This window comes from Dreissena polymorpha, chromosome 4, assembly GCF_020536995.1.
Source record: "Dreissena polymorpha isolate Duluth1 chromosome 4, UMN_Dpol_1.0, whole genome shotgun sequence".
In the NCBI taxonomy this organism is placed as follows: domain Eukaryota; kingdom Metazoa; phylum Mollusca; class Bivalvia; order Myida; family Dreissenidae; genus Dreissena; species Dreissena polymorpha.
The window spans coordinates 41,677,271-41,690,491 of NC_068358.1; the positions used below are offsets into that span (position 1 = coordinate 41,677,271).

The 13,221-nt window shown below is 37.2% G+C and overlaps 1 protein-coding gene across 1 annotated transcript; it reads right to left on the bottom strand.

Moving 5' to 3' along the window:
• Positions 1-6,550: 6,550 nt before the first annotated feature.
• Positions 6,551-10,674, bottom strand: LOC127879262 (uncharacterized). Its single transcript, XM_052426026.1, has 2 exons — positions 10,452-10,674; positions 6,551-8,323 (listed from the first exon to the last, which is right to left on the bottom strand). The coding sequence occupies exon 2, from the start codon at positions 8,321-8,323 to the stop codon at positions 7,148-7,150; it is 1,176 nt and encodes a 391-aa protein (XP_052281986.1). The 5' UTR covers positions 10,452-10,674; the 3' UTR covers positions 6,551-7,147.
• Positions 10,675-13,221: the final 2,547 nt, after the last annotated feature.

The window sequence follows — 13,221 nt, forward strand, 5'->3', positions numbered from 1 at the left end:
CCCAACTTTTTCCGTGCACAACAAATCATCCCTCGGCGGAACTGGGTTTACCATCGATAGTTCCTTTACGTTATATCAAACAAACTCTAATTTGGTATTTAAATCTTAACTTGACGTGGAGATCAACATGTCATTGGGGTCTGTTTCCTATGCCGTAAACTTCAACCAATCAGACGACTCTTTCAAATCAGTTAAAATTGAGGCTATAATCGCGCTGGACTCTTTATCATACCATGCTCAAATGATTGTTGTTTCGCAAACATCATAAGGGGAGTATTTGGATATGAAGGTCGCAATGTTCTAAATATTTTACTCAAAAGCTCAATGCACAAGCAAAAATTGCATACCCGGTAGTCTTAAAAAATTAAGGAATGCTTTGCTCTCGGTCAATCCCATCTAAGTGCGAAGCGGATATCAATTGTCATTTGCGTGATATTACTATTGTTTTAATGTAGGCCTGATTATTGCACTAGCTGTTCACCCTTAAATCAGAGAAAATAGACACATAAAGAAAGCGTCGAGATTCTTAGATACGCTTACGGTATGCCCAGTCAATAATGCACTGAAATATGCATGTACACTGCCAACGTCCTTCTTAAACTCCAGGCAAACCATATTGCGCGCGTGATTGATAGCTTATAACTATTTGTGAAGCGAAATGTTCTAACCATATAGGAATCAGGCATATGTGATCTTTTCAAATGGCTTGATCAGTTTGGAATGAAAAATATCAGCCTTTGGCAATTTTAACGTTCCTTGCAAACATATTATTTGTATTGATCATTAATATCGATGATTGCATTTATGTCTACAGGTATAGTTTAATTCATTTATTTTCTATTCATAACAATCACAATTTTGTGCAGTGCAATAAAATGCATATGAGCAGGCCATACTTTATCATAGCCGGGTTTTATAGTGCATGATCAAGCAAAATTTCAAACAATATAATACAATAGCTTGCCTGATCACGAATCATCATCTTCTGACGTTAATCATTCATCATTACGAAATCCAAAACGTGTTTACCCTTACACTTGCATTAGTGTAAAGATATAATATGGATTATTTATTTAGTATATTATTCACTTGTTTTGACTTTGAAAAGCACGTTGTAAGTATCATTTGATCTTTAATGATTGAAGCGCATGGCTTAGACCGTACAAAAACAACAACTTTATAACATAAATCACTCTTGAAAAAAACACAAGAGTGTTTCTCTAAATAACATGCACCTCTTGGAAAATTATCGAATCGATGTCTGATCTGAATACGGCTTTGCGACTTTCAAAATTCCACTATTGAATTATACACGAAAGTTGGTTCATTTACTGAACATATATTCTGTGAACCTTGTCTACTTCACTGGGTGCCTGATCGGAAACAATTCTGTTTATTACCCATCCTAAAACAGAAATGTAGTCGTAACGAATATAAATTGTCGGTTTTTCCCCACACAGTTTAGCCGCACTCGGTGAAAATCGTGCTTAATGCATGTTTCTAAGTCGCATCCCAGATAAGCCTGTGCAGTTCGCACAGGCTAATTAGGGACTACACTTTTCGCATAGACCTGATTTGTGAGACTTCTTTTAAACGAAAAAAGGGCTGCACAGGCTAATCTGAGAAGACACTTTTAGAAAACACAAGAGCGCGGCTCAAATATGTGTTTCTCAATTCCTTTTATTTTATACGATATGTTAGTTAAAGATGTCAGCCATACATTCATGTGGATACCATACCAGCATAGAAAAATTTGTGGAAAGTTGACACGCGAAGCTGATAACTGACGACATTTTTTTTCGAGAGTCATTGAAGCTGTGTTACACTATACCAAGTATCAGCTGTAGCAACAACGCCCACACTCTCATATGAACGTAAAACGAAAACTTTAAAACAAATTACCAAATGTTATAATATATATATATATATATATATATATATATATATATATATATATATATATATATATATATATATATATATATATATATATATATATATATATGAATGTCGAATAACGTATTGCACCAACTATTTCTTAGCGTTACATCGCAGCATTATTAAATGACTTGTAAACATTGCAAAACCTCATACTGTATCAGCGTTAAACGTTTAACATCGGATGATCGCTGAGTCATTGCTGAATAGGTGCTATCGAATTAATGTTTTAGTTATATCTGTCTCCGTTCTTGTCATCTTGTGATGATATATAGAAGGTCATCATGTACGGACCCCTTCATTTTTCTTTTAAATTTAATATTCCCCTTACAGGACAATTATGTAAGTAAATTAGCGTGGAACTAACAAATGTACGTTTTTAACAGAAGATTCTTATAAAATAAATATCAATTGTTCAAATGTTTTTCTTAAGTCGTTTGCATTTTTTTTAGTTTAAACACAGAGTGGATAGTCAGGAAATACTTGAAGTCAAACAAGTTTACTGAGTAGATTGGCCCTATATTTCTTTTTTTCAACACTTAAACGAAACATATTTCATAATTTAATAAAATCGGTAATATCATAAATGGTAATAAGTAAAATGATTATGATTTGTATTCATACAATAACTATAATACAGAAAAAATTGAAGCTGTTGACCTTTTTTTTTTCATCAGTCTAGATGAACTGGTTTTTATGGTTAATGTGACACAATATTTTTGTGCAAGAACATACAAAAAAATAATAAAACACAGTTAATAGTGAGTCAATAAATCAGGCTTTGAACGACCTTTTGGAGAGCGCCAGTTCTATCAACACTTAACAATAAAAATAATTGTAAGAAGTTACGTTTCAAACATTTGTTTTCAGGATTAACAAAATAACAAAATTTTAACTCGGATTATTTCGACAGTTACTTTTTCCACATTAAGTTTATGCAACCTTGTGATGTAAACAACTTCCATGTTAATGCAGCGTGGAGGAGGGTTTGCTTAAAATACATAGGTAATGCCCCATCCATTCGACGCGTGGCTATACGATCATTAAATGGCTACAAACATAACTGTATTTATTTGTACAGATTTACATGGTTCCGCACCATTAGTGCGTCATATTGAACGCCTAATAAATCACTAAGAACATAGTGATGTGCTCTCAAAAAGCGGCTTTAAAGAAGTTAGTCTCATTTTTAGTTCCAAAACAAACTATATATTTGTATTTATGTATTGTTCATGATATGCAAGTCATATAGATCCGATTGAAACTAGTATGGCATGAAGTAAACAACCAACACCGTATTGAGATTGAAAAAGGGCATTTATTGCAAATGCCATAAAAGTGAGGGCATTCAAAAACTTGATGCCCTAAAACAATGAATGTAATACATATAAAGAACAGTGTATAAAATATGTACATTCATACAAAACAAAACATAATAGTACATATAAACATACAAGTTATGTACAGAATGCCATAATGGGCGATAGAAAAACGCCGGGCGATAGAAAAACGCCTGTAAGTATACATGGCACTAATGAAATGAGAACACTGGGTGATAAAAACCTAAAATTAAATATGGCGGAGGTAGGGGAGGTGGTGGTTTTGAAGCGTAAGCTTTTGCGATGCAACTCGCACCAAAGCATAAACAGATCACATGACTTTTATCTATACAATGATTGGCTAATGCCTAAGCGTGCCTTTAAGGTTACACTGCACTAATGTAGTATGTAAACAAAGGTATTGAGAATAACTTCTACAAAAACAGGAAAAATCATCACAATGACATAAAAAACTTTATGTGTGCATAAACTTGGTTTTATGTATTGTTCATGATATGCAAGTCATATAGATCCGATTGAAACTAGTATGGCATGAAGTAAACAACCAACACCGTATTGAGATTGAAAAAGGGCATTTATTGCAAATGCCATAAAAGTGAGGGCATTCAAAAACTTGATGCCCTAAAACAATGAATGTAATACATATAAAGAACAGTGTATAAAATATGTACATTCATACAAAACAAAACATAATAGTACATATAAACATACAAGTTATGTACAGAATGCCATAATGGGCGATAGAAAAACGCCACCAGGGTAAACAATGGTTACCCACTGAAATGGTAACAATGGTTACCCACCGCCCATTGAGAACGGACAATGACTAGCATATAAACTATGAGTAAAAAAGCATTCACCAGTAAATACTTTAAAAATAAACAGTGCCTACTAAAGTAATACATACACGGGTGACTATTTTTACATATATACATGTAGGAGAGCTGCTGGTCGCAGCTTTAAATGTCATATCTGCTAAAATACAAAAATCACGAATGCATCCCTTTGAGCTGCTGCCTTACACCGTCAGCTCATATGGTTTTACAGTATGAGGGAAGAAATAGGGTGAAATATAGAGCCAAGAGCTGCTGCTTTAAACCGTCAGCTCTGAGCATGAACTGTAACAAGTAAAGTAGATATTAGGAGTTGCTGCCTTAAACCGTCAACTCATATATGAGCTTGTGAAATGAGGAAAAGAGAACGAGAGCTGCTGCCTTAAACCGTCAGCTCTGAGCGTGAACTGTAACAAGTAACGTAAATATTAGGAGTTGCTGCCTTAAACCGTCAACTCATATATGAGCTTGTGAAATGAGGAAAGGAGAACGAGAGCTGCTGCCTTAAACCGTCAGCTCCCAGTTTTCAAGAGTTGTTGTGTAAGCTCAGTATAGGACCTATATGGGGAGAGATTGAGGGCGTATGTATTTAAGGTATGCTTGTGATTTCCATCGACCTAGTTGCTGAATTTGGGATGGGGACATGTGGTTGCTATGTGCGTGAGTTGCGCCCCCAATACGAAAAGAGTGAGCTGTAAAAAGTTTTGGATCCAAGTTCGATGCAATTACACATCTGTGTAACAGTGCTCGGAAGAATGTAGTTGAAATTGCTTCGCCGTTAGTGAAACGGAAAAGTGGACCAGGGTATTGTGGGGCTATACGTAAATAACGTAATACCGCCCGGATAGGGCACAACTGTTTGCATGCCTGACGGGATAATGGGATTGTTGCACAGCGGCCTTGAGAATGTTTGTAGGCATTGACCAAGACTGATACTCCTGAAACAATTGAGCCGTTGAATGTAAAGGATAAGTTCTGCCTTTGAATGACATTCATGAAACCCATAGAGGAAGTGGCTAGTTCCCCTAATCTAAACAGCCCATAGAAGGCAAACAAAAACATAGTTCGCATAAGAACTTGGGTGTACTTGTCTGCAACCAAGACACGAAGATTTGACAATAGCAACTGAAGATGGTCTGGTGTGAAAGGATGACGCCTATCAAAGTTTTTGTGGCGACGGATGCTGTGCAGTAATTTTTTGATGACAAATGACTCTGCGGGGTTTGAAAAGCCATTAAGTTTGTGAACGTAGGTAATGGCTGAAATATACGAGGTAATGGTGGATGCCTTTAACTGACGTGCATTACATACTGCTATGAACTGGGCTAGTTGTTCTGTAGTAGTGGGCCATAGCGGTTGTTGAGGATAGTGAGTTGAATGAAAATTGTTGTAATGCTGTAGCGCATTTTGGTAACTTGCCCTAGTGGATGGGGCAAGAGACGAGTTCAAAAGATTGTAAACCTGCAAGTTCAGTTGAGCAGTAGAAGATGATCTGGAATTGCAGTTGGAACCTTGTCCATTTGTGGAGCTGAAGCTTGAAATTTCTCGATCTGTGAACGAGAGAGTAGGTCAGGTAATATGTTAAATTTACCAGGAATATGTTCAGCATTGAGTAGAATGTTACATTTCATGCTTGCCAAAACTAGGCGACGTACTAGGTGCATAATGTGAGGTATTTTGCAGGTCTGGCGGTTAATAATATGTACTACGGCAGCGTTATCTGTGTGTAGAATAATACACTTTTCCTGTAATTCGTGGCCCCAGATCTCAATTGCCAAAACAATTGGGAACAGTTCTTTAAACGTGATGTCAAAAGGTAACAAATTTTCTGACCATGTGCCAGAAAACCAATGGTGTTTAAATATTGCCCCAAAACCGATTGAGCCAGATGCATCGGTATGAAGGTGTAGGGTGTCGGAGGTTAACCAACGGCGCTTATGAAGAAGGCTTTTTCCATTAAAATGATCTGCAAAAAGCCGCCATGCATGCAGATCTTTCCTGCTTTCTTTGTTCAAAGTAATGTGATGGTTAGGATTTGTGACCTTTTTGGTAAGGTCTGTAAGGCGACGTAGAAAACTGCGACCTGGTGTTACCACCTGGCAGCAAAAGTTTAGTAAACCTAGGAGGGATTGTAATTCTTTCAGTGTGACCTTCCTGGACTTGGAGGTTTTCATCAGAAGTTCCCGAAGTTTTAAGAGCTTGTCATGTGGAAGACGTGCTTCCATTGTAAGTGAGTCTAATTCTAAACCCATGAAAGTGATGATAGGTGTGGCATTTTCGGTCTTTTCAGACTTAATGGGAACTCCAATGAGGCTGCAAAAATCAAGAAATTTTTGTAAATTTGTTTGACAAATTGGCGAGTCAGCGGGACCTAGGAAAAGAAAATCATCGAGAATATGTACCATGTGTTTAATACCCAGAAATTGTTCTGATGCGTAGTGGAGAGCAGTGCTGAACCGTTCAAAAATAGCGCAAGATGAGGATGCTCCCATAGGGAGACATTTATCGAAATAAATTTTTTCCTGGAATTTGAAACCTAACAGGTGATAATCTGATGGGTGAATGGGGATAAGACGAAAAGCTGAATCAATGTCAGTTTTGCTAAAAAGTGTACCCGGGCCCAGGTTTAAAAGGAGGTCTACTGCCTCATCAAAAGATGAATAAACTACAGTGGCAAGGGTGGGGTCAATGAAATCATTGATAGAATCACCTTTAGGGTAACTGAGGTGATGAATTAAGCGGTATTGCCCCGGTGATTTTTTGGGAACTAGACCAATGGGGCTTACGTGTAGGTTATCGAATGGTGGAAAATCGAAAGGGCCTTCTATACGACCAGCTGAAAGCTCATTTTGTATTTTTTGAGATACCAGTTGAGGGAAATCAGAACAAGATTTTAAATTTGGTGAAGTGCAAGCTTTACGGGGTCCTAAAAATCCTAATTTGAAACCTGTCATGAAACCATCTACAATATATTGTGACCATGTATATCCTGAAAGAAATGGGATTAACTGGTTGACATTAACAGGTGTGACCAAATTATAATTGTTTGGATGGCTTTGGGCCGGAACTGGAAGGGTTTCTCTTGCCAGAGAGGGACTGAGAGGCCTGTTCCTTGCTGGAGTATGAGCAGTTGAAAGCAGTGTGGGGGCCCCGGCAGAAACCACAGATATGAGGGTGGGGGCAGTTGATGCGTTGACAGTGGGTTGGTTTGTTGAAGTTCCAACATACGTTGTCCACGAAACGTTTTGGACGGTTTGAGGGGAACGATCTGCGTTGAGTGGCAGGTCTTGAGGGACGAAAGGACTGAGGATTGTGAGTATTAGAGTTTAGAGTGCTGGCCATCAGCCAGAATTCAGTGTGAATTCTGTCCCAAGGCAAAGGAACAGAAGCTCGAAACAAACGAAATTGATTGTCGTAATACTGAAAGGCTGGACCTGGACAGCGAGTAGCCAGATCTCGTATGATCTCCATGTATTTTAGGAGTTGTTGCGTTTCCCCAGGGTACTTGTGTGTCCTTACGGAAACGTAGCGAATGAACGCAGACGTCCAAACTTCAATTGAGGTGATTTTTGTACAGCGTGTAGATGGTTGGATGGAAATATGTGCATGTTTGCCCAGTTGCAGAGTGAAGTTAGAAGATTGAGAGGCAGAATTAACTGGAAGGAGAGATGAAAGTTCTACATATTTGCCTTTCCAAATGTCCTTACATAATGACTTTTTAATTTGTGGAAGTATTGGTGTGCTGATTGGCTCTGCGTAGTGCATACCAGTATCCGGAAGAAGGCCCATCATGTGCGTGCTGAGTATTTCCTGAAGATTTGCGGGGGGATCGACCTCATCTTCTGAAGAAGAGTCGTCCGAGTAGTTGAATGGTACCTGAAGGGGTTGTTGATGTGGTAGAAATACTGCATTGGGTGGCACGGGTCCAGGTACCTGAGGGGGTTGTTGCTGTGGTAGAACAACTTCATTGGGTGGCACGGGTCCAGGATTAAAATCAACACCCTGGAAGTGCTGGATTGTGTTGTTCCCAGATCCATTGTGAGCATTGGATGGACCAGTAGATGTCCCCGTTTCTTGTACTGGAATTGCCGTGGATATTGATGGTGGAGGACTGGTGGGTGTGGAGCGTGATTTCTTGGCCGTTGTATTATCACAGCAACTGCATATTGTTGTTGTTGCCGATCGTTTTTTAGTTTTCTTTGCAGGCCTCATCTGAAAATCAATTGATAGGTAATTATAAAATTAGATATTCAAATATATTCTATGTATACTTTTCCAAGTGTTAATTGCTGAATTTGTCGTGTATAAAGCCATATAACCATGTTATTAGTAAACATTCTAAAAGGGGATTTAAATATATTACATGTATGTACGAGATATGTTGTACAAAAGGACAATTGAGTATCCCCAATTAGATAAAATGATAAAATAGACCCAAAAGTGTGAGTTTGATAGTCCCACAAAGATAAATGGTTAAAGGCGGACAAATGATGCATAAGGAATGCATGAGGCTAGTAACTAAATCACGCATAAAGATATGGCATAAGGATGGCAAGTAAATCATGCCTAGAAAAAAGAACAACAAGCGTGAGGCTGGTTACTACATTGTGAACAAGGGAGATAAATCTGATATGTCAATTCACAAGACTGCTGCCGTTAGGTCCCTTATTTTTGCGTAAAACACACAATAATTATAGAGTAAGCAGCCGACAACTGAATAATGTATTGATAAAATAATACAATGTTAAAAGTGTGAGGTTGGTAACTAAATCACACTAAAATATAAGAAATATTATAAAAAAAATAGGGCATGCAGCTGGAAACTAAATCATGCCTTTATTTTATAAATAATAATAAGCGTGAGGCTGGCAACTAAATCACGCATAAATATATGGCATGAGGCTGGTAACTAAATCATGCCTTTATTTTATAAATAATAATAAGCGTGAGACTGGCAACTAAATCACGCAATAAATATAAGGCATGAGGCTGGTAACTAAATCATGCCGTTATGGTATAAATAAGAAAAAGCGTGAGGCTGGTAACTAAATCACGCATAAATATAAGGCATGAGGCTGGCAACTAAATCATGCCTTTATTTGATAAATAATAACAAGCGTGAGGCTGGTAACTAAATCACGCATAAATATAAGGCATGAGGCTGTAACTTAATCATGCCTTTATGTGATAAATAATAATAAGCGTGAGGCTGGCAACTAAATCACGCATAAATATAGGGCATGAGGCTGGTAACTAAATCATGCCATTATTTCATACATAATAATAAGCGTGGTGTTGGTAGCTAAATCATGCATAAATAAAATCTAGTGTAGGCAGATTTTAATAAATCACGACTAGATTAAATAATAATTAGCATGAAAATAGAATGACTAGCAAATTGCTAGTGTGCATGTTGTATGATGCTGCCAACGAAGTCATTTATGAGTCTGTTACTCAATCTCACAGAGAGCTAGCTGTAGCTCATCAAACATTGAATAGTAATACATATCTTAGTAATACATATCTAAGGTCTGAGCTCAGCTGCTGAGGATGCGTTTCGTGGCGGCGACCACTGCTGCTCTGATGTTTCTGTACAGCTGGCGTTGTCCCTGGCTGGATAGGTGGCATCCATCTTTTGCGAAGTTTCTTTCTTTGGAGGAAATTGTCCAAAACCCTTTTAAACGCCATAGGCAAGCTCGGCTGTCTAACACCGATCTCAAACGTTCAGAAAGTAGCAAGTTTAGACTGTCCACCCTGTTATTGAACCATATCGTGTCAACTGGGTATTTTGAAGAGACTTGTGGTGTGCAGCGATGTAAACATTGCATTACCACCACATAACGTACATTCAATTCAAATAAAAGTGTTCTCACCAGGTCTTCAATTTTATTTGCCACAGAAAGAATTGAACACGACGAATCATAAATGTCGTTGGTGCCAATAATCAGCACAACAATTTCCGGTTCAAAGTCAGAAATCTCGGTTAAACGATGGTGTAGTGTTTCGACGCGAGCACCGGAGAATCCAGAGTATTGCACTAGAGGGTGTCCGTGCAGATTCAAGTTAAAACGTAGAGTGGAGTCATGTCGGATGAAATCTTTAAGGTGCCTCACGAACGAATGGCCGAACAGCTGTACTTTTAACGGACTGGGCGCAGCCATGTTTGATGACGCGATGACGTCACTAAAATGTCAGGAAACTGGTTTTCTTTGTCTCCCAGAAAACCATGTACACATGAATTATAATCGTAAAATCCACGGTAGAGCCAGGTCGCCGCCGATGAAATAAAACGGATAACTCATAACTAAAGAAGTCTTAGCATGAAAGCATAATGCTTTACCTTGTAATAAAATCCAAAGTAATATAAAAAGTGTTTTGAAGCGTAAGCTTTTGCGATGCAACTCGCACCAAAGCATAAACAGATCACATGACTTTTATCTATACAATGATTGGCTAATGCCTAAGCGTGCCTTTAAGGTTACACTGCACTAATGTAGTATGTAAACAAAGGTATTGAGAATAACTTCTACAAAAACAGGAAAAATCATCACAATGACATAAAAAACTTTATGTGTGCATAAACTTGGTTTTATGTACACTAGCGTTAGTCCAGAAAACAAAGTTCTGTAATTATGGCGACCTTTTTGGTTGCAAAAACTCACTGTTTGTCTATATTTACTATTATATCATCCAGCTGAAAAAAAATCCGATACCTGCATCTGCAGATCATAGATCAACATCATATTGGCAATGATTTTGGGTAAGTATTTCCTATTTATCGCGCTGTTCTTGACAGTTGTGGCATTGGTAACACTTTCAATCAAGGTTTTCCAGTCAGGCACTTCTTTAAAAAAAGTGTTTATCGCTTAGATAAGATCGCTGTTTATCCCTTCAAAACAGTATTGGATAGCCGTTTAAATGACCACGTTGATGACACGTTGTTGATATATATTTTTTACGATACTGGTTTAAACGTAAATTTTGTTGTAAAAACTCGTATTTTCTAATATGTTCCATTAAAAGAGTATTTGTTTGATTTTTTTCTCCTTTATGTGTTGCATATTACTGCCATGACCATTGCTCCTTTGAACAGGACCAAACAATTACCTTGCATAACGTTCTATGAAGCTGTCCGTCGGAAAACGCATAATTATAGAGTTTAATTTGAGAATGAAACAAGAAAATGATAAAAGGGTATTGGTAACTTTGACTGAGTGCGGGTCCCAACCATATACCCGGCTGGGTTTTACACCGACAAAATCCGCTATTCGTCTATTGATTACTTTCGTTCGGATAGTCACTATTGTTAGAAGAAACATACTCCATACATGAACCTAATATTATTACGAATTCGACATGTAATTTAAGATTTGCTGTCAAGTGTGGCAATAACCGATATATTTAAAAAAACATATGATAGGTATGTACAATGAAGTCAATTGCAACAAGAGATATTTGACCCCCCCCCCCCAAAAAAAAAACAAAAAAAAAACAACAACAACAAACAACAACAACAACAACAACAAACCCAGCCACCACACAACCAAAAAAAAACCAAAAAAACAAATAAACAACCCCTTTCATATAAGACCTGTTAACGTGCGACCTTGAACTTTTACCTTTTATCACTTGAAAATCGTTCGAGACATCATTTGTTAAGCCTGACCAGCATACTCATTTATATAATCGTCATCATTTCATGGATATTTTCTGGAAACACTGTTTTCATTTTTTCAAGGCCATGTGCCTTGATCTTTAAATTGTTGGCCTCAAAATTATAAGGCATATTTCTAAACCTCTCAATTAAGCAGCATATAGATTTAAGTGCTCATATGCCAATGCGTTCTTTAGATTTTGTGCGGACAACAGTATCATCACCTCTAACTTAATGTGCAGCTTGTTTTCCTCCATAGTTATCACTATGTCAATTTGTATTTTTTCGAATCTTTTCTCAATATATTGTGTGCGGACGAATTTATTGTCACAAGCCCATGTGACTTTGACCTTTGTTGACCTCAAAATCAATAGGCGTTATTCGTTTCTCCAATACAAACAACATATTACTTAAGATTATCGTAGGTAAAAACGTTCTCTTAATATCATTTAGAAACAAATTTGTTAATACAAGCTCGTGGGCCCTTGAACTTTTACCAAGCGACATCAAAATGAAAATGCATCTTCGTTATCTCGCATATAACAAGTATTTAAAAGTACATTATTACATATGAAACGCGTTATCAAAATGTGGTACTTAAAAGCTATCCACCTCAAAATCTATAAGCGTCGTCCTGTTCCCTCGAGTAATCATCATACGCATATGCATGGTGGTAGGTAAAAGAGTTATTGTGATATCGCGAAGAAAAGAATGTTCTATGAACCGACTGAGTATTCGGACAATCTTTCTACCGACGGACAAGTGCAAAAGAAATATACTCCCGCTTCTAAGAAGAAGACATACTTGAATGAATAGGGCTGCATGCCTCGTTAAATGGCACTGTTATTATAAAAGTTTTTATCCTAAGGTAAGATAAAAAATTATATAAAGGATACGTTCTTACTAATGATTCCGGGTGGCAGAAATAATAGTGTTATGTTTTCTCATAATTCGTATTGCTCTAAAGGCCATTCGTTCATAAATATATGTCAGCTTTCTAAAGAAAAATTACTCTCAAGAAAGACCAATGAAGTTCAATAAATGTTAATTCAGTTTGAGCTCTGTAAGTTTTTATGTAAAGTCCATTGTTGACAATGATATGAGTAATATATAACAGCAACATATACATGTACCATCCATTATATACATGCGACGAGCTTACACTTATATGAGTCACTTCTTCGCGTTACATTTTAAAGTAAAAGTTGGCTTACTTACCTTTTTAAAACGACATTGACACACCCAATACAATACACTCATATAAAATATCAAATTGCATTATTATGTGAATTAGGTTAAACGAAATACTGGCAAAGTGTCATTAGAAGTCGGTGAAAAGAGTAGTGACCTATGCACCGATCTAATTAATGTTCCTTAACGGAATTGATCTTGACAGCCTTCTCAAGAATTTTTTTGTGAAGTATCTGTTTGAATCTTCCATTTATGATACTCCAAA

What these genes read in the sequence shown, in the direction of transcription:
- LOC127879262 (XM_052426026.1), bottom strand. Translation starts at nt 8,323, where the DNA reads ATGAGGCCTGCAAAGAAAACTAAAAAACGATCGGCAACAACAACAATA.